Source organism: Furipterus horrens, unplaced genomic scaffold (assembly GCF_987537825.1).
Source record: "Furipterus horrens unplaced genomic scaffold, mFurHor1.1.pri manual_scaffold_2, whole genome shotgun sequence".
Classification (NCBI taxonomy): Eukaryota; Metazoa; Chordata; class Mammalia; order Chiroptera; family Furipteridae; genus Furipterus; species Furipterus horrens.
Window position 1 is genome coordinate 63,950,678 of NW_028327172.1, and position 25,072 is coordinate 63,975,749.

General features: G+C 37.6%; 1 protein-coding gene across 1 annotated transcript in view; it reads left to right on the top strand.

Moving 5' to 3' along the window:
• The window catches only part of TMEM123 (transmembrane protein 123), a 41,741-nt gene extending 17,423 nt beyond the window's left edge, over window positions 1-24,318 (top strand). The window contains exons 2-4 of the mRNA XM_090265813.1: window positions 17,195-17,542; window positions 18,887-19,040; window positions 21,944-24,318. Coding sequence (XP_090121939.1) covers window positions 17,195-17,542; window positions 18,887-19,040; window positions 21,944-21,968 — 527 coding nt within the window. The 3' untranslated portion in view covers window positions 21,969-24,318. The remainder of the gene's footprint in view (window positions 1-17,194; window positions 17,543-18,886; window positions 19,041-21,943) is intronic.
• Window positions 24,319-25,072: the final 754 nt, after the last annotated feature.

Below are 25,072 nucleotides of genomic sequence, written 5' to 3' on the forward strand. Positions count from 1 at the left end.
TGCAGTGATCCAGAGAACAGATATTTTTAATTTTTTTATTTTTTGCAGGAGATTCGATCAGGATAAGGAAAGACATGGGACAAACATGGGGACACAGCAATAGTAGTTACTTTAGTAGTACAGTGTTTTTATTACTGTGATTAACATTGTTTAAATTTGATAAAAGCCCATTTCATTAGCTGACAAAGGAGAATGGGGAGTAACCCTCCAAAATTGTCAATTTCCTTGAGAAATTTCAGAAACAAATAATAATTATTTACATGAAAAGCTATAGAAAATAGTTGAGAATTCCATTTATAAGACTTTTATTTACTTGTACAAGACTTTATTCTATTCTATATAACTTAATTCATGTATTAACAATTGTTCTTGGATTATTTGTAAAAATTTGCTACAACATTAAAGCTGACTTTCATTCTAGGTTAACTCATCCCATTAACTCTTTTTACATCACAGTGTGACAAAAAAAAAAAAAAAAGAGAGAGAGACGGAACAAATGGCAGTAACTTTACAAATAATGAAATGTGAATCGTTTATGCCTTTCTCTAGAGTAAATTAGGTTAAAACTTGGCTTTAAGGAATACTTAGGTAGCTTTTATCATAAAGGTGTGCATATTGAGATTGTGTATTTTACATATGACCATGAGGACAATTTTTAATCATAATATCATTACACCTAAAATTAATATTTTTATAGTTTTATTGAGGTATAATTGACATACAGCACTGTATAAATTTAGGGTGTACAGCATAATAATGTGACTTAACATATGTCATGAAATGAGTAGTGAGTTTCGTTACATTTATTATTTCATATAGATACAAAAAAGTACAAACAACACAAAAACAACAAAAATAGCAAATAAAATATTTTTCCTTGTGATCAGCACTTTTAGAATTTATTTACTGTCTTTAATATATACCATCCAGCAGTGTTAACTATAGTCATTTTATTATATGTTACATTCCTAGTACTTAATTTATCTTATAACTGGAGGCTTGTACCTTTTGACCACCTTCTATGAGTTTTATGGTTTGTGGTCTTACATTTGTCTTTAATTCTTTTCAAGTAAATTTGGTGAGTGGAGTAAGATAGGTGTCTAGTTTCATTCTTTTGTAAGTGAATGTCCAATTTTCCCAGCACCATTTATTGAAGAGACTGTGTTTTGTTTTGTTTTAAATTAATTAATTAATTATTTTTAGAGAGAGGGGAAAGGAGAAAGAGAGGGAGAGAAACATCACTGTGTGGTTGCTTCTCATTCACGCCCCCAACTGGGGACCTGACGTGCAACCTAGTCATGTGCCCTGACTGGGAATTGAACCGGCGACACTTGGTTTGCAGGCTGACGCTCAATCCACTGAGCCACAGCAGCCAGGGAACAGGCTGTGTTTTCTCCATTGCATATTCTTGGCTTTCTTGTTAAATACCAGTTGACTATATATGCACGAATTTCTTTCTGAGCTCTTGATTCTCTTCCATTTGTCTATGTGTCTGTTTTTATGCCAATATCATACTGTTTTGGTTACTGTAGCTTTGTAATACAAGTTATATATTTATCATCACCAGTGGGTTTTATATTACCTTATGTTTTTATAATGACAATTAGTATTCTTTTACTTTCAGTCAGTTAACTTCCTTTAGCTTTTTTTGTAAGGCAGGTGTAGTGGCTATGAACTCATTTCTTGTTCAGGAAAGCCTGTCTCTCTAAAGGACAGCTTTGCCAGGTATAGATTTGTGGTTGGCAGGTTTTTCCCCCCAATTTTTTGAGTATATCATCCCATTGTCTCCTGGCTTGAAACAGTTCTGTTGAGAAATCTTTTGGTAGTCTCATGACCAGTGTGTGTGTGTGTGGGGGGGGGTATCTACATTTGAGTAAGCAGTGTCCTCTTCTAGACCTTACAAATTCTCTTTGGCAGAGACTTCTTCATGAATCCCCTCAGTTTGGATTTCTAGCCATGTCTGCTGGTAACGCCTTTGTGCAGGTGGTGCTTGCTCTCAGGGTCTATTTGGGGTGAGGTCTGGGCTTTGAGATCAGTGGAAGGGGGTACTGCTGACTGAGAACGGTTGGTTGATGCTGCTGACTTGGTTCCCTGCCTAAGTGAGGCATAGGATGGGCTCCATGGTAGCCTGGGTCATGGTTTCTTGAAGGTCAGGACTGGATACTATACTTAGCAGTAGATGAAGCTATGAATTAGTTTTTCTGTCTTAGTGGGGCAGCAGGATGAACCCCAGAGCCTCCACAGCTTGTTGTTTGGGGACTGTTCACTGCAGTCCCTGACCAGAAAGGGCCACTAGTTTTGCTCTGCAGACAGTGAAAGCCACCAACTGTGCTCTCTGTTCAAGTGTCACTGTAAGCCTAGCTGTTGCATGGGGTACACAGCCTCGCATATGCTTGGGTGGGCTGAAGGTTGTATTCAGCTATGGATGGGGCGATGAATTAGTTTCCTAGTAAGTCATAGTGGGAAAACCAACTTTAAGGAAAGTAAGACTCTGTGGTCTTGATTCAAGCCGACCGGTACCCCAACCTTACTGCCAAATAGGGCCACTGGCTTTGCCGTGCAGACTGTCAGCTCTGCCTTTTGGACTCCGCTTGAGCATTGCTAGCTAAGCAGCTAGTAGGTCTTCTTGCTTGCCCTTCTTTCTGGTTGGGCAGGGCTGAAAGCTTCACTCAGCAGTGAACAGGGCTATAACTCTGTTCCCCGGCCTGGGGCAAGGCAGATCAGGCTCCAGGACTGGTAAGTCCTTCATTTTAAGACCTGAATCAGGCAGGCATGCACCCTGCTCAGTTCCCTAGTCAGATGACCACTGACTTGGGTCTGCAGATGAGCAAAGCTGCCGGTTTGGATTACTACCCAGGCACTGCAGGTAGGAAGTCTGCCAAGATACAAGTGCTAGTCATTGCCAGCCTCACTCCCCTTCCCCGTCACAATCAGATTTCCAGTGATTGAGCTCCACCGATTCCTGTGAAATCCCCATGGGGCGACACAGGAGTGGGGCTCCTGAGATGCAACCCACGATGGTGGGGGAGCTGAATGTCCACCCTCGGCTCTCTTTTCTCACTGAATGAACTGTAGGCATAGGGGAGACCTCTCAGGATGGTTCTGTGCCATCCTGGGGGTGCGGCCTGCAGCCAGCATGTCGCCTACTACCCTCTTAATGCAGTCAGTCTTGGTCTCTGTGATGGAGGAGGAGTACTTCAAACAGACAGACAGACACATATAACAGACACCACCACGACCATCCCCACCCCAACCTCGTGTTCTGGGATTCTCTCAGTGGTGTCTTGTGCATGAGTACTTGTTAGTTGATCTTATGGTGACATAGGACATTCCTAATATATAATTTCTTAATATATGCAAATATGTAGTCACTGCTTTTTGAATCATTTTTCATCAACATATATACAGGCATACCTTGGAGATAATGCGAGTTCAGTTCCAGATCACCACAAAAGAGTGAATCACATGAATTTTTTGGTTTCCAAGTGCATATAAAAGTCTTTATACTATACTACGGTTTATTAAGTGTGTAATAGCATTGTCTAAAAAAAAGTACATGCCTTAATTTAAAAATACTTTATTGCTTAAAAAAGGCTAACCATCATCTGAGCCTTCAGCAAATCATAATCTTTTTTGCTAGTGGAGGGTCTTTCTTGCTTCAATGTTGATGGCTACTGACTGGTCAGGGAGGGTGGTGGTTGCCGAGGGCTGGGGTAGCTGTGGCAATTTCTTAAAACAAGACAGTAATGAGATTTGCCATATCGATTGACTCTTTCACAAACAATTTCACTGTAACATGAGATGCTGTTTGATAGCATTTTACCCACAGTAGAACGTTTTTCAAAATTGGAGTCAGTCCTCTCAAACCCTGCAACTGCTTTATCAACTAAATATACATAATCTAAATCTTCTATTGTCATTTTAACAATCTTCACAACATCTTCACTAGTAGATCTGAAGGAACCACTTTCTTTGCTCATCCATAGAATGTTAACCAAAGACTAGGTTTTTAGGTCATAATGAAGCCAAAAGCATTTATTTGAGCAAAAAGGATTGCAGTCCAAGAGGCACAGATTTATGTAGCAACACAAATTGAACTCCAAAGAGAACAAAGACAGGATTTCTAAAGGCAAAATGCACACATTTTGTAACGAAGGAACCTGCCCTGTTGTCTAACATGGTGTGATGACTAGTTGGAACGGATAGAGTAGGGCCATGTGGTGCGGTCCTGGGGTAAGCAAGTTCCAAGGTGTGTCTCTAGGACAGCGATTTTCAAGCTTTTTCATCTCATGAAACACAAACTAATTACTAAAATTCTGCGGCACACCAAACAATATATTTTTTGTCTATCCACAAAAAAATAGATATAACTTTGATTCATTCATACCAGATGGGTATTGTGTTGGCTGTTGTCACTTTTATTTGACAGTCTGAGGGAAAAGAGGTCAGTGCCCATGACTAAATAGGTAGTGCATGTTTTAAAAATTCTTATGGCACACCAGTTGAAAATCACTGCTCTATAGTAAGTGTGAAAGTCCAAGAATTCAAACCTCATTAGGTCCTCTATGCAAATGAAAGATACAGACTGGTGAGATGGATTGGCCCCTTTCAGGATGAAGAGTTCAGATAGGCTCGTTGCCGTGGTGAAGAGGAAGTTAAGTTCAGGATGTGGTCTCACATGTGGTTCAAAAATTCATAGGTAATGTGAGCATAAGGCAACCTCTTCATGACCTCCTGGCTCCATTTTAGTTGCCTTGAGATACGTGACTCTATCGTGACAATTTCCCGTCACAGTTCTTAATACCATCTAGAGTGGTGAATCCTGTCAGAAGGTTTTCAATGTACTTCGCCCAGATGCATCAGAGGAATCACTCTCTATGGCAGCTATAGTCTTATGTAGTGTATTTCTTAAGTAATAAAACCTGAAAGTCAAAATTACCTCTTGATCCATGGGCTACAAGATGGATGATGTGTTAGTAGGCATGAAAATAACATGTATGTCATTGTACATCTCTGTTGGAGCTCTTGGGTGGCTCTGTGCTTTGTCAATGAACAGTAATATTTTGATAGGATGTTTTTCTGAGCAATAGTTTCAACAGAAGGCTTAAAATTTTCAATAAACCATGTTGTAAACAGATGTGCTGTTATTTAGGTTTTGCTGTTCCATTTATAGAGCGCAGAGTAGAGAGAGTCAGCCTGTCCTTTGAAGTTTTGAAGCCAGCCATTGACTTCTCTTTCTATGAAAGTCCAAGATAATGTCTTCCAGTATAAGGCTGTTTCATTTCCATTGAATATGTATTGTTTAATGCAGCCCCTTTCATTAACAATTCTTCTGGATAACTTGCTGCAGCTTCTACATTAGCACCTGTTGCTTCACCTTGCAGGTTTGTTTGGAGATGGCTTCTTCCCTTAAATCTCATGAACCAACTTCTAGCTTTGAACTTTTTCTTTTCACCTCTCTCAGCCTTCATAGACCTGAAGAGAGCTAGGGTGTTGCTCTGGATTAGGCTTTGGCTTAAGGGAATGTTGTGGCTGGTTTGATCTTCTATTCAGACCACTAAGACTATGTCCATATCACAATAAGGTTGTTTCACTTTCTTATCATTTGTGTGTTCACTGGAGTAGCACTTTAATTTCCTTCAAGAACTTTCCCTTTGCATTCACAACTTGGCTGACTGCAAGTTTGGTGCAAGAGGCCTAGTTTTTGGCCTGTCTCATCTTTGACATGCCTTCTTCACTAAGCTTAATCATATCTAGGTTTTCATTTAAAATGACGTCCCTACTACAATAGAATATCCAATAACTGATGTATATACCCAGACACAAAACTGTATTTATAACAGACTATTTGGTAAAGAAATGCAATGGATTTTTGTACACTAATTGAGTATCTTGCAACTTTACTATCATAAAAAGTTTTGTGTCTGGGCACATCCATCAGTTATTTTGATATCCTATAGTAGTTGGGATGTCATTAAATCAAATAGAAGTTTTCTAATTGTGAATGTAGTAAGTAATCAGTAAATGGGGAATAAAACAGCCTTTTTAAACATTAAGCCACATGCTTATTCAATCTTTATCTTCATATTCTAGTAAGTAAATTTGCTCTCACTGTTAAACAGCAGTAACCACAGGAATATCAAAGATACTTGCATACCATATTTGATTGTAAACTTCGTAGCCATTTAAGCACAAGTTCATGTAGCCTTTCTTTCTAATATACCTGGCTGCCTCTTCAGAAACTCAAGTGATTAATTGACAGGTAATTAGAAACATATGCTATTATCTGGAGACTAGAAATTGATACAAATTAGAATTTTCTACCTCCAGCATTTCCCAGAAACTACTGGTAAGAACATGTGTTTGTCTTACACCAAGACTGTTTCTAAAAAGGTTGCTTCTGAGCCTACAGTTGTGCAGAGTTGAGTGGCGTGAAGGAATGCTCATTCTGGCTGTAGTGATATGAGGACCCACATCTATAACCCTGATCCCCTCTCTTTTCAGTATCAGATAAATGGTATTATCTACATAATCAAGTTTGAACTTTTAGAATGAAATTCAGGGTGTTTTGTGCCTTGGCTCTACTCACTCTCTGGGTTTGTTTCCAAATCAGTAAAATGGCAGTAAAAATGCTTCTATATGTCTCAAGGTTTATTATGGGATAAAAAAATTCTATGTGGAAAACTTTATAAACTATTTACTGCTATATAAATATTATTTTTATAATTATAGCCGTGTGAGATACATCCTCAGAGGCTTCTCAATAAATAAGGGTCTTTGTTTCTATACTTGAGTAGCTTCAGGTGGCTTATTTTGGCTTCTGTCTAACAAACTCAACTGTCATGTCTTTTTTGTATTGGCATTAAGCCTCCCTCTATTAGCCCACTTCTCCCCCAGTTTGCTGTTTTTAATTAGCAGTCAACTAGGAAACCACATAATAGAACTTGTTAGCAATGTGTCTAAAATTAAGGTAATTTTGTTTTATTTTACAAAGGGTGAAAAGTTTTTTCATCTTTATTGGTTTAAAATTATTTTAAAAATGTTCAGTCTTTATAGTCTTTAAAAATTGTAGAAGTTAATAATGCATGCACTTAATCTTTCAAGCCATGGAAAAGAATATAAAATAATAATCTGGTCCCTCCCTCCCTTTCCCTTCCCAATAACTCCATAGATTATTCACTGTTTTGTGGGGGCTTTTTTTGTATGAATATACAAAGTAGGCATATACATAATGTTCTGCAAGTTGATTTTTGACTGAACTATGAAATATTGATCTTTTGTGTTATTACTATGTTATTGGTTATTGCTATGTAACAGAACCCCAGGACTTAATGGTTTAAGATTATATTTATTGTTTCATGGTTCCTCTGGGTTAGGAGTAAGTAGTACGTTAGCTGGATGCTTAGCTGGGGTCAGATTTGAGGTTGCAGTCATGAAGGACTCACTTCTGAGGTGAGTCCTAGTCATAGGCTGATTGTTAGCAGGCAGTTCCTCTCTTTATATAGAATAGGGCTGCTTGAGTATCATCACAATATGGTGGAAGGCTTCCCCAAGTGTGAGCATCCTAGAGGTTCCTAGATTCTGGAGAGAGCCAGATAGAAGCTATTTCTTTTCTCTTCTCTTCTTTTTTTTGACCTAGCCTCAGAAGTCACATAGCATAACTTGTACTGTATTCTTCATTAAAAGCAAGACTCCTACATTAGGTTCACATACAAGGGAAGTGGAATTAGGCTTTACCTTTTGAAGGGAGGAATATCAAAGAATATGTGGGCATATTTTAAAACTACCACAGTATGTATAGTTCTGTCTGACTGCTTTTGATGTTTGTCCTATGTTTCATAATATGGATGTCCCATAATTTCCTTGACTATACCTCAGTTTATGGATATTGTTACTCTTCTAAACAGTGCTATAGTAAACACACATGTATACCTTTATGAGCTTGAGCTGGGATTTAGCTAGGTTTCTAGAAGTGGAATTGTTGGGTGAATAGTTGCTGGGGTTTTGAGTGAGGGCTCAAGGGGATAGATCTCTATAACTAAAGAGCCTGATGGTATACAAACATGTTTTGCCTTTCAGCTGTGTTCTGGGTAGATTATTCAAAAGGTATTTGAGTTAGTCATTGCATGTAATCCGTCTCATAGAAACAGAAAACATCTCAAAACATGATTCTCATTATAAAATTTTTTTAATATTTATATTATGAGGAATTAATGAACCAGAGGAGTAGACGTTAACATGAATGAAATTCATTAATGTAATGTTGAGTACAAAAAAGCAAGAAAGGGGACTCCTGGTTAAAATGGAGGCATAGGTAGACATGCTTCACCTCCTCACGCAACCTCAAGAGGAACTATAACTATCCTCTAAACAAAAACCACCCAGAAATGCCAGGAAATTGAACTGTATGGAAGTCCAACAACCAAGAATTTAAAGCCACATTCATCCAGATAGGTAGGAGGGGCAGAGACCTGGAATTGGGGTGGAGAGGACGCCTCGTGGCACGGGGAGGTGGTGGTGGCTGAATGGGCAGTCTCACATTCACGTGTGGTGGACAAAAATCAGCAATCCCAGCCCCAGGCCAGACCACGCAGCCCAGGGTTCCAGCGCCTGGAGGATAAAGTCCCATAACCTCTGACTATAAAACCATTGGGGGTTAGGGTAGTGCAATAAACTGCAAGTTTCTCAGGAGAGTCCATTGTGGACCTAGAATGTAGTACACAAACTCACCCACTCTGGTAATCACCACCAGGGCAACAGATAGAAAGGTACCAGTCACATATGGGAAGTAGGTGAAGTGACTGGAAATAGGGTGAGTGCCAGGCAAACCTCCAGAAGCTAGGCAGCAGCACTGTCCCCTCTCCAACACACCACACACACACACACACACACACACACACACACACAGCCACAAAGCGGTGAAGCAGATTGCCCTGCCCTGGTGAATACCTAAGGCTCCATGCCATACAATTTAATAGGTATGCTAAGACAGGGAGTAAAGCAGCTCTGCCAGATACACAGAAACAAACACAGGGAGGCTGCCAAAATGAGGAGACAAAGAAACATGGCACAAATGAAAGAACAGAAACAAACAAGCAAACCGGAAGAAAAAAACTAATGAAACAGAGATAACCAACCTATCAGATGCAGAGTTCTAAACACTGGTGATCAGGATGCTCAGAGAACTCATTGAATACAGCAAAACATAAGTGAAATAAAGAAAAATACACAGGGAAAACAGTGAAGGGAAGGAAGCCGGGATTCAAATCAATGATTTGGAACATAAAGAAGAAATAGACATTCAATCAAAACAAAAAGAAGACACAAGAATTCAAAAAACAAGGAAAACATAAGAAGACTCTAGGACATCTCCAAAAGTGCCAACATTCAAATCATAGGGATGCTGGAAGGAGAAGAGGAAGAGCAAGAAATTGAAAACTTATTTGAAAACATAATGAAAGAAAATGTGCCTAATTTGGCAAAGGAAATAGACATACAAATCCAGCAAGCACAGAGAATCCCAAACAAGTTGGACCCAAAGAGGACCACACCAAGACACATTATAATTAAAATGCCAAAGGTTAAAGCTAGAGAATATTAAGAGCAGCAAGAGAAAAGCAGTAAGTAACCTCCAAGGAGTTTCTATAAGATTCTCAGCTGATATCTCAGAAGAAACTTTGCAGGCAAGAAGTATCCAAAGTGATGAAAAGCAAGGCCTACAATCAAGATTATCCAGCAAAGCTAGCATTTAGAATGGAAGGGCAGATAAAGTGCTTCCCAGACAAGGTAAAGCCAAAGAAATTCATCATCACCAAGCCCTTATTATATGAAATATTAAAGGGGCTTATTTAAGAAAAAGAAGATCAAAATGAACAGTAAAATGATAACAAACTCACAACTACCAACAAATGAATCTAAAAAACAAAAACAAACTAAGCAAATAACTGGAATGGGAACAGAACCATAGATATAGAGATCATGTGGAGGGTTAATCTGCAGGGAGGGGAAAGGGGGAGAATGGGAGAAAAGGTTCAGTGATTAAGAAGCATAATTGGCAGGAACAAAATAGACAGGGGGATGTTAGGAATAGTAAAGGAAATGGAGAAGCCAAAGAACTTATATACACAACCCATGGACATGAACTAAGTGTGTGTTGGGGGGGTGGAGTGGGGGGGGATTGGTGGAGGGAAGGGGGGTACTAGGTGGAGGGGGACAAAGGGGAAACAATAGGAACAACTCTAGTAGCATAATCAATAAAATACACTAAACAAAAGAAACTTAGATTCAGGATAGTGGTTCTTCTAACAGAATTGCAACTGAGGAGGGGCATACCTTTTGAGGATTTCTTAACTGGTAAAGTTTTATTTTTTAATCGTGATGGTGAGAACACAGATGCTTGTCTTATTCTTTATCTTTTATAAGTCTTCAGTATTGCTTAATAAAAATTATATGAGGCTCTTGGTATTTAAATTTAAATTTAAAAAAAATCTAAGTTCTTATTTTGGCTTCAACTTTTGGTATTAAGTATATACATTTGCTTATTGAAGGTGATTTTAGTGCGATGATGATAGTCAATGATAAAATTAGTACCTAAGGTAAATACAGCAGGCTTTGGAATTCAGGTGGATTTTCATCAGGAATAATGAGGAAAGCAGTGAAAATTTCACCAGGCCTAGAGGAAGTGACCTGTATTAAGTAAAAGTCTGCTCACCACATAACCTGACAGTGAGCGATTTAGGGCATTTACTTAACCTTCTAAATCACAATTTTCTTATCTGTAAATTGCAGGGAGCAAACCCATTCTTGACTCCGGTACCATTTCTAGCACTTTAGCAAGTATGTATTTTTAGTAATTACAGAGTTTGCCTTTTTCTTTTGTTTTGCAAGAAAAATTGTTCAGTATAAAATTTTAGATTTTCTAATGCCTTTTACACGATGAATAAAAATCATTTACTAGTGGATACCAAACTGTACAGTTGTCATCTATAAGGATTTCTTTTTGCTGACCTTTGAGGAGACTTTTTTCGCTGACTGAATATCTCTTTGTTGCGGTGCTTTAAGCTTGTTAATGACCAAATTTTTATGTGGCAGCTGCGCATTACACATGCTTATTCTCCATGTTTAGGCCATAGATCTTCTGCAACTGACAGCACCACCTGCACGGCCTTTTGAGGTTGCAAATACAGTTCTAATAATCTTATTTCAAAATATTTCAGAACTGTTTTCTCACACACTTTAGCTATGTTAGGACAATGAAATATTTCAGGGGATGAGAAGTTGTTACTGTTTTTTGTGTGCTTTACAATGCAGACAGACTGGTAGTGTTTTCTGTATTTAGGTTAGTAGAACATGGAACATCAGGAGTATTTGTTACATACCCAGCTTATTAAATACTTAGAGTTATTCCAAGAATGTTTATGTTGTTATTTGTCTTACCTAAAATTCATTACTAGCTTATACTTAACAACATATTGAAGGTCAACAATGGCGCAGTGGCACAGTCGCTCACACACCCCAAAGGAAACTTTTCAACTTGATGGCACTACTTTTTGTGACTTTATGTAGTGATTAAGAACAGTGACTCTGGAGGCAAACCACTTAAATGCAAATCTTGGCTCCTCCCCTTACTACGTTGTGCTCAAGTTACTCAACTTCTCTACCTCAGTTTCATCTATAAAATGGGGATGACCTTAACATATATCTCCTAAGGTAGTTATGAAACTTGTAATATTTTTTAAATATTTAAAACAGTGTGTGGCTCAGAATGAATACTGTTTAAGTATTCATTAAATAAATATTAGGTTAGCCGAAAAGTCCATATGGTTTTTTCTGTAAAACAAAGAGACGCATTTTCACCAATAACTTTATGATTTGGATATTTTTAGTATGTGGCTCTCTCCCACTATTGACTTCTAGTGGGTAGAGGCCAGGGATGCTACTAAACATCTCCCAATGTACAAGACAGCCCACAGCAAAGACACATTTGGCCAAAATGTCAATGGTACCAAGAAACTTCGCAAACCACTTTTGACATATTCAGTCAGTCACAGCACCTTTTCTATACACTGCACATATCTTTTTTTTAGTTCCAGTTGCATTTTTACCTTCCTTGAAATAATAAAGCATAATATGCTGAAGATGTTGTGTATTTTCTTCAATATTAAAATGGCCACACAAAAATTCATCAATTTTGATGTATTGTTTTTTTTTTAATGCACGCTGCTATGACAGCTGTCACAATACAGTCTAACAAAATTGTTTCAAATAAAGTTAAAGACAACTGAGCACTACCATCTTAAGGGAAAAAAGTAATGGACTTTTGGCCAACCCAGTACATGTGGACAGACAGATAGCTTTAGTGCGCACAGTTCCTGGTTGGATCTAGTCCCAAACAGTAAAGGACACTGTGCTTTCAGTTATATCAGTTACACAAGCTAATAAAAATAAAGAGGAATATAAAGCATTAACAAATAATGCTTTCTCTTTGGCTGAACCAAACCAGAGGCCTAGGTGGCAAGGGGGACTATCAGAGCAGTTCATAAGGGTTCCTTCTCAGGTCAGCACAGACAGGATGAGGGAGGAAGGGACCTGGAGAGACAAACAGGAAGTGTCCAGTTTCTAAGACCTTTGTTGATAGTTTTCTTCACTGTGTAAAATCTCTTTACTCTGATGTAGTCCCATTTCTTTATTTTTTATTTTGTTGTCATTGCCCAAAGAGACCTATCCAAAAAGAAACTAAGACCAATGTCAGAGGTTACTGCCTTTCAGGTTTCTTGAAGTGAGGGGTAATGCTCTCATTTTTCTCTCCTGAGGCAGAGGTGGGGATGGACACACAGCTAGTGACACTCTCCAATAACTTATTCTGGCCTTTTAATTTTGTTTTTAGTATTTTTTATTTTATTGAGATATAATTGACATATTACATATTAGATTTGGGTAACGACATAATGACTTAATATTTGCAAAATGATCAACCGTAATAAGTTTTGTTAACATCCATCACCACACACAGTTACAAATTTTTTTCCTTGTGATGAAAACTTGTAAGACCTACTCTTAGTAACTTTCAGATATACAATATACAGTATTCCCTCACTTGTCATGGGTATTACATTCTAGACCCCCCCGTGATAGGTGAAAATCTGTGAAGTAGAAACATTACATTTATTTTAGTATTTGTATATATTTTAAGGCTTTATAAACCCTTCCCATACACTTATAAACTGTTCCCAGTTTCTTATTAACCTTTCCCACTCCCTTATTAATCTTTTCTACACTTTTATAAACATTACTTAGGTTCTTAAACATATTCCACACTTTTTTGTTTCTTTGTTTTTGTTTTGTTTTTTAAAGTATATTTTATTGTTATTACAGTAATTCCAATTTTTTTCCCCTTTGCTCCCCCTCTGCCTAGTAACCGCCTTCCCTCCAGCAATCCCACCCCCTTAGTTCATCATGTCCATGGGTCATGCATATAAGTTCTTTAGCTTCACCCTTTCCTATGTTATTCTTAACTTCCCCTTGTCTATTTTGTACCAACCAATTATGCTTCTTAGTCCCTGAACCATTTCCCCATTTCTCCCCCTCCCCTCTCCCAGCTGATAACCCTCCAAATGATCCCCATTCCTATTCTGGTTTGCTTTGTTGGATTTTGTTTTTATTTTTTAGATTCAGTTGTTGATAGTCGTGAGTTTGTTGTCATTTTAGTGTTCATAGTTTTGATCTTTTTCTTAAGTGCGTGCCTTTGACATTTCATATAATAATGGCTTGGTAATGATGAATTTCCTTAGCTTTGCCTTGTCTGGGAAGGACTTTATCTGCCCTTCCATTCTAAATGATAGCCTTGCTGGGAAGAGTAATCCTGGTTGTAGGTCGTTGCTCTTCATCACATTGAATACTGCTTGCCAGTCTTTTCCTGCCTGCAAAGTGTCCTCTGAGAAATCAGCTGATACTCCTATAGGCACCCCCCTGGAGGCAACTCTACCTCTCTCTTGCTCCCCCCAGGACTCTGTCTTTATCTTTCACCTTTGGCATCTCAATCATGATGCGTCCTGGTGTGGTCCCCTCTGGGTCCAGCTCACCTGGGACCCTCTGTGCTTCCTAGACCTGTATGTCCACCTCCTTCACAAAATTTGGGAAGTTTTCCTCATTTTCTTCAATTCTTGCTTCCTCATTCTGCACTGGTTGACTATTTTTTTCTTCCTTATGTTCCAAATCATTGATTTGAACCCCAGTTTCCTTCCCTTCACCATTGGTTTTGTGTGGATTTTCCTTTGTTTCACTTAGCATAACCTTCACTTCTTCTGTTATGCATTTGCCATACTCAAGCATATCTGTCAAGCCTGTGAGCATCTTTATCACCAGTGTTTTGAATTCTGCATCTGTTAGATTGTCTATCTCCTCATCTGTTAGCTTGGCTATCTCCTTGTCTCTTAGTTCTCCCACTGGAACCTTGATCCATTTTCCATTTTGGGCCATACTTCTCTGTCTCCTCATTCTGACAGGCTCCTATGTTTGTTTGCCTCCGTGTCCCAGGTAGAGCTGTCACTCCTGTTACGTTGTAAGGGGCAGAGCCTTAGGGATTTGTCAGTACAGGGCGACCTGTTTCACCACGTTATGGCGCTGTATGCGGGGGAGGGGTCCGAGAGGGAACAATGCCACCTACTCAGCACTCGCCCCTTTTCCAGACACCTCTCCCACTTCAGCACTGGACTGGCGCCCCTCTAGCTGCTGCCCTGGCCATTGTTCCCGGAGTGGGTGGGTCTGCGGACGTTCTAGGATCGTGGGGGCCCTTTAAACAAGCGGACTCTGCTGAGACTGGCAGTTTCTGCCTCCACCCCAAGCCCCCCACTGGTTTGCACAGTCAGAAGCAATGAGGTTTGATTTCCCCCGGTGCTGGGACCGTGGGCTGCGAGGTCCGGTGAAGGATCTGGGAACACTCCCCAGGTGTCCCTCCCAACTTTTTAAAACATGGACTGCGCTTTCTGCTGGCCTGCCGCTGCCACTGCTTCTGCTGCCACACCATGTCCTCTCCGCCCCGACTCCGCTTCTCCTACCTGTCTGGATGAGTATTTTTTCTTTATGTCTTTGTTGGACTTCCATGCAGTTTGATTTTCTGGAACTTCTGGTTGTTTTTAGTTTTGAGGTAGTTGTATTCTTAGTTGTGGAGGAAGACGCAGCGTGTCTGTCTACACCTCCATCTTGGCTGGAAGTCTACTCCATCCTCTTAAACCTACGTAACTTTAATAACATACATATACAGTACCGCAAAATCCCGCGATATAGCGAAAAATCCGCGATAAATAAATATGCTTTTTAAAATCCCGCGATACAGTGAGGCCGCGATAAGTGAACCGCGATATAGAGAGGGACTGCTGTAGTATCATTAATTAGAGTCACCATCTGCACTTTACATACCCATGACTTATTTATTTAATAACTGGAAGTTTGTACCTTTTGAACCCCTCCACCCATTTGTTCTACCATCACCCCAAAAGCCTTTACAACTTATACTTCTCAGAGGCTGGAAGGGACTGAAAGGCTAAGACTGGCAAAGCTAGATAGGACCTAACCCTCTGCGAGTCCTGGAGGTACTGGTCAGTGGCTGAACAGTTAAGGGAAATGGAAGACCTCCAGACTTCCTTGATGGCATGGGGTCATTTGTAGTGGAGAGCAAATGACAAGTTACTTATATTACAGACAAGGGGGAAGGAATACTGGATGTGAGTTCTGATTCTGAGGAAAGAATCCTTGCATTGCAGTTTACACATAACCATGAAACCGTTTTAATACAAAACGTACTTGCCTGTTTTATCAATTTGGACATACTTTCGCTGCTTAGTTGTTTCTTCAACACATTTGGATTTTCTTACTAGAGAACTAACCTGTAATAGCTCCTATTTTTGCCCATGTGCCTTTGTGTAAAATTTCTTGTTTTGCAGGGAGAGGGGAGTGGGCTGTGTGTGTGTTGAATCAGAAAGCAGCATTGTGTTCATTGTTTTACTCTGCAAAGATCATTTTGTTAAAGATATAATATAAACACTGGTTGTTTGCTGTATTTAATTTCATCCACTAATTGAAAATAAAAGGTGACTATTTCAATGCTAAAGCATATTACTTTTGTCTATATAGAAGATTCAGAATTGAATAGTAAGATTAGTTCAGGTTCATATTATGTGTATCATATACTTGAAAATTATAACTTAGTGGTGTATATAATACAAAAGTAATTTCTTTGGCCTTTTAAAAATATTAAATACTCAGTGGAAGACACCATGAAGTAGAGGTCCAAAGCTGAGAAAATGTAATAGGAATTTGAAACATGCAACTAACTACTGGTTTTCCTCAAAGCTCATTAAAAGGATGTGGCAGAGAAACTTTATAAACTTTTAATTAAAAAACCCTTCTTATATCCATTAATTTATTCATCCATTCAACTAATATTTGTAGCAGGGAGTATGGTAAGATCTTAAGACAGAACTCAATCCTTTTTTTCATATCTTCACAGAAATTCTTAAATGTAGGTTTGTTTCTTGTTGGGTATTTATTAATGGCTGGTTTGGCTCAGTGGATTGAGCGTCGGCCTGCGAGCTAAGTGTCGCTGGTTCGATCTTCCAGTCAGGGCACATCAGAGAAGGAAAACTCTGACTCCAAAAAACCTCCGCTGCCTTGCGGCATACCTCTTCAGGGGAAAGGCTAAGGGAGTAAACCCCAACAGAAAATCCGGAGCCGGAGTCCCTAAGGCGGTTTGACGTTGTAGTCAACACCGGCAACTCCTGCGGCGCACCTGAACCCAAGCTGTATCGACTCCGTCTTTCCCTTGGACCCTTCAGCTGCGAAGAGAGGGGGGGTCTGCTGCATGGGCAACAGCAGACCCTCCATATCACCCTGCCCAGGCTCTGTAGCTTCATCGCAAGATGTCGATTCAACACGGGAGGAGACAGATACCGTGTCACTCCCGAGTCGGACTGCACAGCCATTCTCGGCGGTGCAGATAGACTCTTAAGAAGCTACACCATCGTCTCTGGAGACGGACGGCTGCCGACGATTTATTAATGGACTAAGTGTCTCTCACAGTGCCATACTTGTTAGACCTGTTTATGTGTAACCATGAAAGTCACAGTGAGTGAGATTTTAGTTTCCCTAGGTCATAGCTCCAATCTTAATGTTTTTGTTTTTGTTTTTATTCTTGCAGGGAAAGCCCTACCTGTGCCTTTGAACAATGCAAATGTATCTTACAGCACCACCGTGAAACCATCTACAGCTTCAGTTTCCTTAGTGATAGTCAGTACCTCAAAATCCACAGCAAAACCATCAACAACTGCAGTTATTTCAGTCACAAAAAATGTGACAATCACCACCTTGAAACCCACAGCAACTTCTCAAATGACAATACCAGGGGTCTCAACAAATATGACGTCCACCACCATAAAGTCTACACCCAAAATAACAAGTGTTTCACAAAACACATCACAGGTGCCAGCATCCACAATGGCCACAACCCACAATAGTTCGGTGACATCTGTTTCTTCTTCAGCAACAGGTATGTATTAAAAATGATTTATGCCTTGGTTGGTGAGGCTCAGTGGATTGAATGATGGCCTACGAACGAAAGGATCGCTGGTTCGATTCCCAGTCAGGGCACATGCCTGGGTTGCAGGCCAGCTCCCCTGTTGGAGGTGTGCAAGAGACAACCACACATGGATGTTTCTCTCCCTTTCTTTATCCCTTCTTTCCCCTCTCTCTAAAAATAAATAAATCTTTAAAAAAATTTACTTTTCCTATCCTGAAAATAGTTGTCAATTTAAATGCCACATTTAGATCATCATTCCATTCTGTAAAAATAAATAACAGAAATTTAGGCAATGATTCCTATTAAATAATTTAGTTGTAGAGATCAGGAAAAGGGCCGATTGACCTAGTGTTCTTGTCCCTTGAAGAAAATGGTTTTCCAACTTAATTATACCAAATAATGACTGAATAAGACTCATTTGTGAATAAGTAATTTATCTTACAGGGAAAATTATCATACCTTTAACTCTGTACCTCCTTTTAGGAAGGAATTAGGCAGGCTCAATCTACATGATTTCCAAACCAAAATCATGGTGAACTTGATTTTAATTCATTTGTGCCATAAAGATATTTTAAAATGGTATTAGATATAATCATGTATGTAGTATCAGAGTCTCGACACTCTTTACTTTTTGCATTTTTAAAAATATGATGTCTGTGAAGCCATGAATTCAAAAACCTTAAGAAGATTCTCTTTTTAAGTTATTCAACACTGGAATCTTTTTTTTAAAGCTAGTACATTTATCAGAACAAATAGACTTTATGGTTTCTGTTACACATTTTTATATGTTTTACTCCCTCTATTTTCTTTATACTACAATTTATATATTGAAATCAAATTTAATGTCTCAGGGGCTCTTTCCATGATTCAAACCAAAATAGATTCCCAATTTATTCAAAAGGAGACATTTCAGTTAGAAACATTTATTCAAATTGGATCCAGTTCCAAGATTATAGCTGTGTTACCCAGACCCCTTTTGTTAAGGCATGAACTCTTAAGAGGATTCATAAGAAGAAAAAAAATCACCAAGTCTTGCTGCTTGAGGTTTTGGTAGAGACTACCCAAGTCCAGCCCTATCAAATACCTTAAGATCTTGGGGTTGAAGACATTAGGGACTTTTCATTAAGAGATATGTTGGATAAACTGAAGAAAACTAGAGAGGCAGGCAAGTCTCTAGAGACACTGGAGAGCACCTTTCTATGCTTAGAGGCCCCTTTGCCCCCAGTTCAGTGTTCATTTATATAGAGGTTCAGGAAATTTTAGTCTATTACAATGTTTTTAAAAAGCACTAAAGCCTGTTTTGTTTTCTTTCAGTCACAGCAACTATAAATTCTAAAGAAAATAAAGGATCAAAATTTGATATTGGCAGCTTTGTTGGTGGTATTGCATTAACACTGGGAATTTTATCTATTCTTTACATTGGATGCAAAATGTATTATTCAAGAAGAGGCATTCAGTATAGAACCATGTGAGTTTTGATTGCCTGGGACTTTTAAAATTTTAATGACTTCTGTATTTATTTAAATATCATGATAAAATGTCAAAGTAGTGGGGGTGGTGTTCATTTCAGAAATGAGTGATTTGTAGATTTTTGAGTTATGTTCCCATTAATCCTCTATCTTAAAAGAAGTTATTTGTGTACAGCTTCTGATTATTATTATTTACAAACAGAAACAGATGTATAAACTATAAAAATGTATTTTTTACCAGAGACCCAAGTTAAGCCAACACTTTTTACTTGATTATAGCTCTGATTATAAGAAATGCTATATCAGGGTTCATGTGGCTGTTGACCTAGCATGTCTTGTGTTTGTCAGTAGCATTAAAATAACATCCTCGGTAACCCTGGCTGCTGTGGCTCAGTGGATTGAGCATCGGCCAGCGAACCAAGTGTCACTGGTTGATTCCCAGTCAGGGCACATAACTAGGTTACATGTCAGGTCCCCAGATGGGGGTGCAAGTGAGAGGCAATCACACAGTGATGTTTCTCTCCCTCTCTTTCTCCTTTCCCCTCTCTCTAAAAATAAATAAATAAACAAACAAATAAATAGTTTTTATAAAAACATCCTTGGTAAAAACATGGTTTTTGCTTTCTATGACAAAGGCAAAGCAACTAAAATTTTTCTGACAGCCACGTTTTCCCTGGTATTTTACTAAATTAAATGACTTGTTAGTATAACATACTTTATCAGTTTATCTGTAGTAAAACTACCTTTTAGGTGAGCTTTATCAATAAGTCCTGATCACCAGACCATGTTCACCCTTCATATAATTTTATAGGTCTTATGATTTTTGGAGGTAGTACCTCCCAGCTTTTGTTACGCCAACAAAGTCCTTTTAGATTTTTCTTTTAAGTCTTATATGTACAAGTACCAATTCCTTCCTTTGAGGTTCATGTATATAAATACCATAGAATAGGTGATAGTTCTCCAGAATTTGTTCTAAGTTGTAAATACATGCATCCCACACAGACTTCCCACATAAGAAACATTTGGGAAATATTGATTGAGCCTTAAAATTTGCAATATTTTTTTAAAATCACTGCTCTAGAAATATTTATCATTTGTTTTCTTGATAAATTTAAGCAGTTAAACAGAAGGCACATTTTGATTATAGTAAATTAAATGCCAATTGTTTTTTATAACAATATGTATTCATATAGTCGCTATAAATAGTATAGCAATTAAATTAAAATATGCATTTTTTTAAACTGCCTTAACTATGAAGTAGGCAATTTTAGCTTTATGGGCTAATTTTTTCCTTATATATATGCATGACCACATAATGCCGCATGTCCTGTGGAGTAAGTCAGAGTCCAGAATCCCCATTGCTGGAAGGGATCTGTGCTGGCAGAGGCACTTGGACTCTATAAACGGAGTCTTACTCTCATGTTAAAACCAGTAGATGGTGAAAACACCATATTTAGTTGAGTAAGTATACATTTTTGGTTTTTTCCACATTTTAACACCTCTGAAATTAGGATATCTCTTATAAAGTCAATGAGATGAGAAAACATTATGTTTTAGTTTAATTGGCTGTTTTTCTTACTGCTATGTTTAAAAAAAGTGCATTTTAAAGCCAGTAGTTCCTTTAAAGTTATAAAAAATAGCATTCCATAAGTAAGGACTTAATGTTTATCCTATTAAAGAAACTGAGACCTTCTATATTCAGTAATAATAAACATTCCTAGTTTTTATTTATTGGCTATTAACTGATTAAAATACTGTTTAAAATGTTAGCTCCCATGTTTCTTAAAGTTTCATGGAGAGACAGTGGTGTGATATTGTTAAAGCATGGGGTTTGGAGCAGGCTTATTGGGTTGGCCAAAAGTTTGGTTTTTTTGTATGATGGCTCTAGTAGTGCTTAGTTGTCTTTAACTTCATTTGAAACAATTATGTTTGATTGTATTGTGACAGCTGTCATGTCAGCATGCATTTAAAAAAACATCAAAATTGGTGAATTTTTGTGTAGCCATTATAATATTGAAGATGGAAGAAATTATGCAACATTTTTGGCATATTATGTTTTATTATTTCAAGATAAAAACTTAATTGAAACGCACATATAAAAAGATTTGTGCAGTGTATGGAGAAAGTGCTGTGACTGATCAAATATATCAAAAGTGGTTTGTGAAGTTTCTTGGTACCACTGATATTTTGGCCAAATAATTCTTTGCTGTGGGCTGTCTTGTGCATTGGAAGATGTTTAGCAGCACCCCTGAACTCTACCCAGAAGAAGCCAATGGGGGGAGATAACCGACACACTCAAAATATTCAAATTAATAAAGCCATTGGTGAAAATAAAACTAGATGGACTTTCTGGCCATCCCAATAGTTTTAAGCCTGGTTGACTGCTGACTTCCTGGGTGCCTTCCAATGCTTATATAAACAAGGCAGCATAGTGCTCAGTGGTCAAGACGAGAGTTCACATGCTTGCTTACCTTCTGATCCTCAGCAAAATGGGAGAATGAATAAATCAAGACAATAAAAGTGTCCACTGCATAGGGTTACGGTGATGATTACATGAGTTATGGATGTAAAGTCTGTAGTATAACATCTGGCACATAGTAAATGCTCAAGAAATGATGGTGGTTTTCTTTTTTAAAGAGGGTTATAATAGCTAACTGATGAGAAGTCACACAGCCCTGAGGCAGAGCAGAGATTTAAGTCTAGGTTTGGCAACCTGAACTACCATTTGAATCCTTAACCACTATAGTATACCAGGCACTTTTACTTAAGAAACTACACAAAGGAATCACAATTAATTTTAATTCTGAAAGTTGAAATTATTACTTTGCTTTAAAATATGAACATGTAAGTAGTTTTTATACAAATACAAAACAAAGTAATTTTAACTTTTGATATATTACAGTGATGAACATGATGCCATCATTTAAGGAAATCTAAGGACCAATGGAAAGAAGATTGATGCAACCCTATCAACATTCTCTTTTTGAAAACAGTATAAACAGGCCATGCATATAATGTACAATGTATTATATAAATAATGTAAAGATTCCCCATGATTGCTAAAGGTAAAAAGGGTTTGTTTTGGGTTTTTAATGAACATTTGGAGCATACAGTTAATGCAGTGGTTATATTCACTTTTAGGAAATAGTAAGAGAAGTCCTGTCCCATTTTCTGGTGGCACTTGTCACATAAGGCCAGTAATTGGAAGACATCATCTCTGAAGAGAATGATGCCATCTGGACATACAGCTAAGGAGTTTGTCACGGCACTCAGGGTGCTGATTATCCTTACTGCTCACACAAAGAACTTAGTGCTATACAGAGCTGGATATACCCTAATTTACTAATGTCACACAGCAGAAATTTTATGAGTAAACCAGATCTTAAGCATAATTTTAGTTTGTCTCTTCTGGAAGCATGAATATTTTATATGTTTTAAAGCTGAGTACTTGGTTCAGAAACAAAGTGCACACCCACCCCCCAAAATCAAATAAAAGCAAAAACAATACCAGGGCTCAAGCCCTGTCAGAGAGCCGGTATTTTTATTAGTAAATTCTTTCAAGCTTTCAATGGCAGCTGGTATAATTATCTTTCCCCCCCCCTCTGTAATTTCAGTAAATTGCAGTGTTTAACATGATAGTGTTTTAAAGACTTAGTTGTTAGTATTAAATAAGAAGTTAGATTATTTGCTACTGTGAGAATATTGTCACCACTGGAAATTGCTTTATTTCATATTTAGCTATTACTTGTATATTTAGTGAATATTTTTAAGATATAGACCTGATTTCAATATATAGAAATGTTTAATGCATCATAAACACACCTAACTTTAAAACAAAAAGCCTCTTATATGGTTTCCAAAACAACATTTAGGGCTCTGTACAGTCAGAACTATGGGGTAATGCTCTGTTCGTCAAGCCAAGGATTGTAGCATTCTCCTCAAGCTACTAAACCTACAAGGTGAAAATAACTGCATTTTTCTGTACTGTTGGTTGTACTCAAAAGTTTGGGGAAACATTTTTATACTAAAATACCAATGTATTTTGAAATAAATTCGTATGAAGTTTAAAACAGGAAGTCCTTACTTGGGTATTTTTCCCACCAAGCCTCTTGCTGAAGAGCAGGCACTTTCAGATGTATTGTAAATGGAGAGAAAAAGCATAGTACTTACAGGGACACCAATATTAGCCAACATATTTCGGAGTTTTCAGATTTACAGTTTATATCCCAGCACTCAAAACTCGGGGTCTAGTTTTAACAAAAGACATATTTAGTCATACTCATTGAGATAGTATTTCTGTCTTAGTCAAAGTAAATCACACAAATTTCTAATAGTCTAAAAATTAGCTAAGATGTTCTAACAAACATGCACCAACATTTAATAGGAATTAAATGTTACACTTGTGATCAGCTTTTAGTTTATGGAGACTATCTCAAGAAATTTGATATAAAAATCATTTCTCCTCACTGCATTATGGCCAATTGATGTGATGAATGTGGGTGATAAAAATTATCCAAAATGTGGATATGACAGGATGTATGTGACACATTCTGTGTGAAGAAAATATTATGAAACTAGTCTTTTTTTTATAGTAATGGGGGCCTTTTAAACTTAAGTTGTTTTGTTCTCTACATTCTTGATATTTCAGTACTTCAAAAAGTCAGAACTTTGTAGACAGGCCTAAAATTTTCTCATGTATTTCTTTCTTTAGCACTTTGAAGATGTAAAACCACTTTTTAAATACTAAACGTCATCATATGCCTTTCAAGTTTCCTGTGCTTTGGGTTTGAAATAATTTAGTTATGTCTTTTCTTTGTATATAAGTTGTATAATTTGCTACTTTTAAATACCAGTATTTCTATACAGTCAGGGTTCTTTTTGGGTATGTGCAAAAATTGAGGGAAACGGGGAGGCAAACCAATATTTTGCTTTGGAGCACATTTCCTAATTTTTTTCCTAATTATGTTGACTTAAAGCAGACGTTCAATTTTGTTTGCATTCTTTGAGAATGTATTTACTTGAAGATAAAAGCAACTCAGATGTATATTATTAGGCAGAATCCAGTCAGTGATTTTTAAATTTCCTTGGATAATTACAACTAATTCAAATACATATATGTGAGAGTTGGCAGTATATTACAGTGATAATTTTGTATTTTTCAGAAAAAAATATTTACAGTGAATTCCTCTTCTTTTTATTATAATAACCAACTTTGGGTATTTCATTGCTAACTAAGATCTAAGACCTATTTTTAGAATAAAATTTTGTTCAAGAGTTTTATGTGTGTGGTTTTGCTTCATTTCATCAAACTCAAGAGAAATTAACAGAATAGGAAAACCCTAAAATAAAGTCAGCTTGTTGATACTGTAAGTATAGTTATCTAAACCACCAGCAGCATCTCCCAGAAACTTGTTAGGACTGCAAATTCATGAGTCCCCCACCTCAGACCTACTGAAACTCTGGGGTGGAGCCCAGCAATCAATGTTTTAACAATCCTACCAAGTGAACACCAAAGTTTGAGAAGCACTGCTCAAAGAATTTTCATTTGAAGTCACTTTACTCTGCTGGGTAAATCTTTAAAAATAGGTATATTCACAGTAGATATTTAAAAACTACCATTATAAATCAACTGCAAATACATTAATGTGTAGTATTCAAGTCTTTATTCTTTAGAACTGCATATAATTGAACTGAGAATAACAAATATTTGTTATAAGGTAATCAATGATAAAGGGTGCAGTCCTCAAGAAATCCTTTATATAATAAAAAGTACCCTGTGATAGTATTTGTATACAATTCTTCCCCTCCACCCTTGCTTGGCTTCACTCTGGGCATGGCATGTGTCTTGCTTTTGACCCACTAGTATATGGGAGGGAGTACATGTAATAAACAGTGTATCTATCCAGAAAAAAAACAAAAAACCTTTTAAGTTTCAGCAATTATTTTTTAATTAAAGTCCATTATGCATACAGAAAAAAACAAAAATGACATCACCAAGATGACAACATAGGTGATTCCTGTCTTTGCTCCC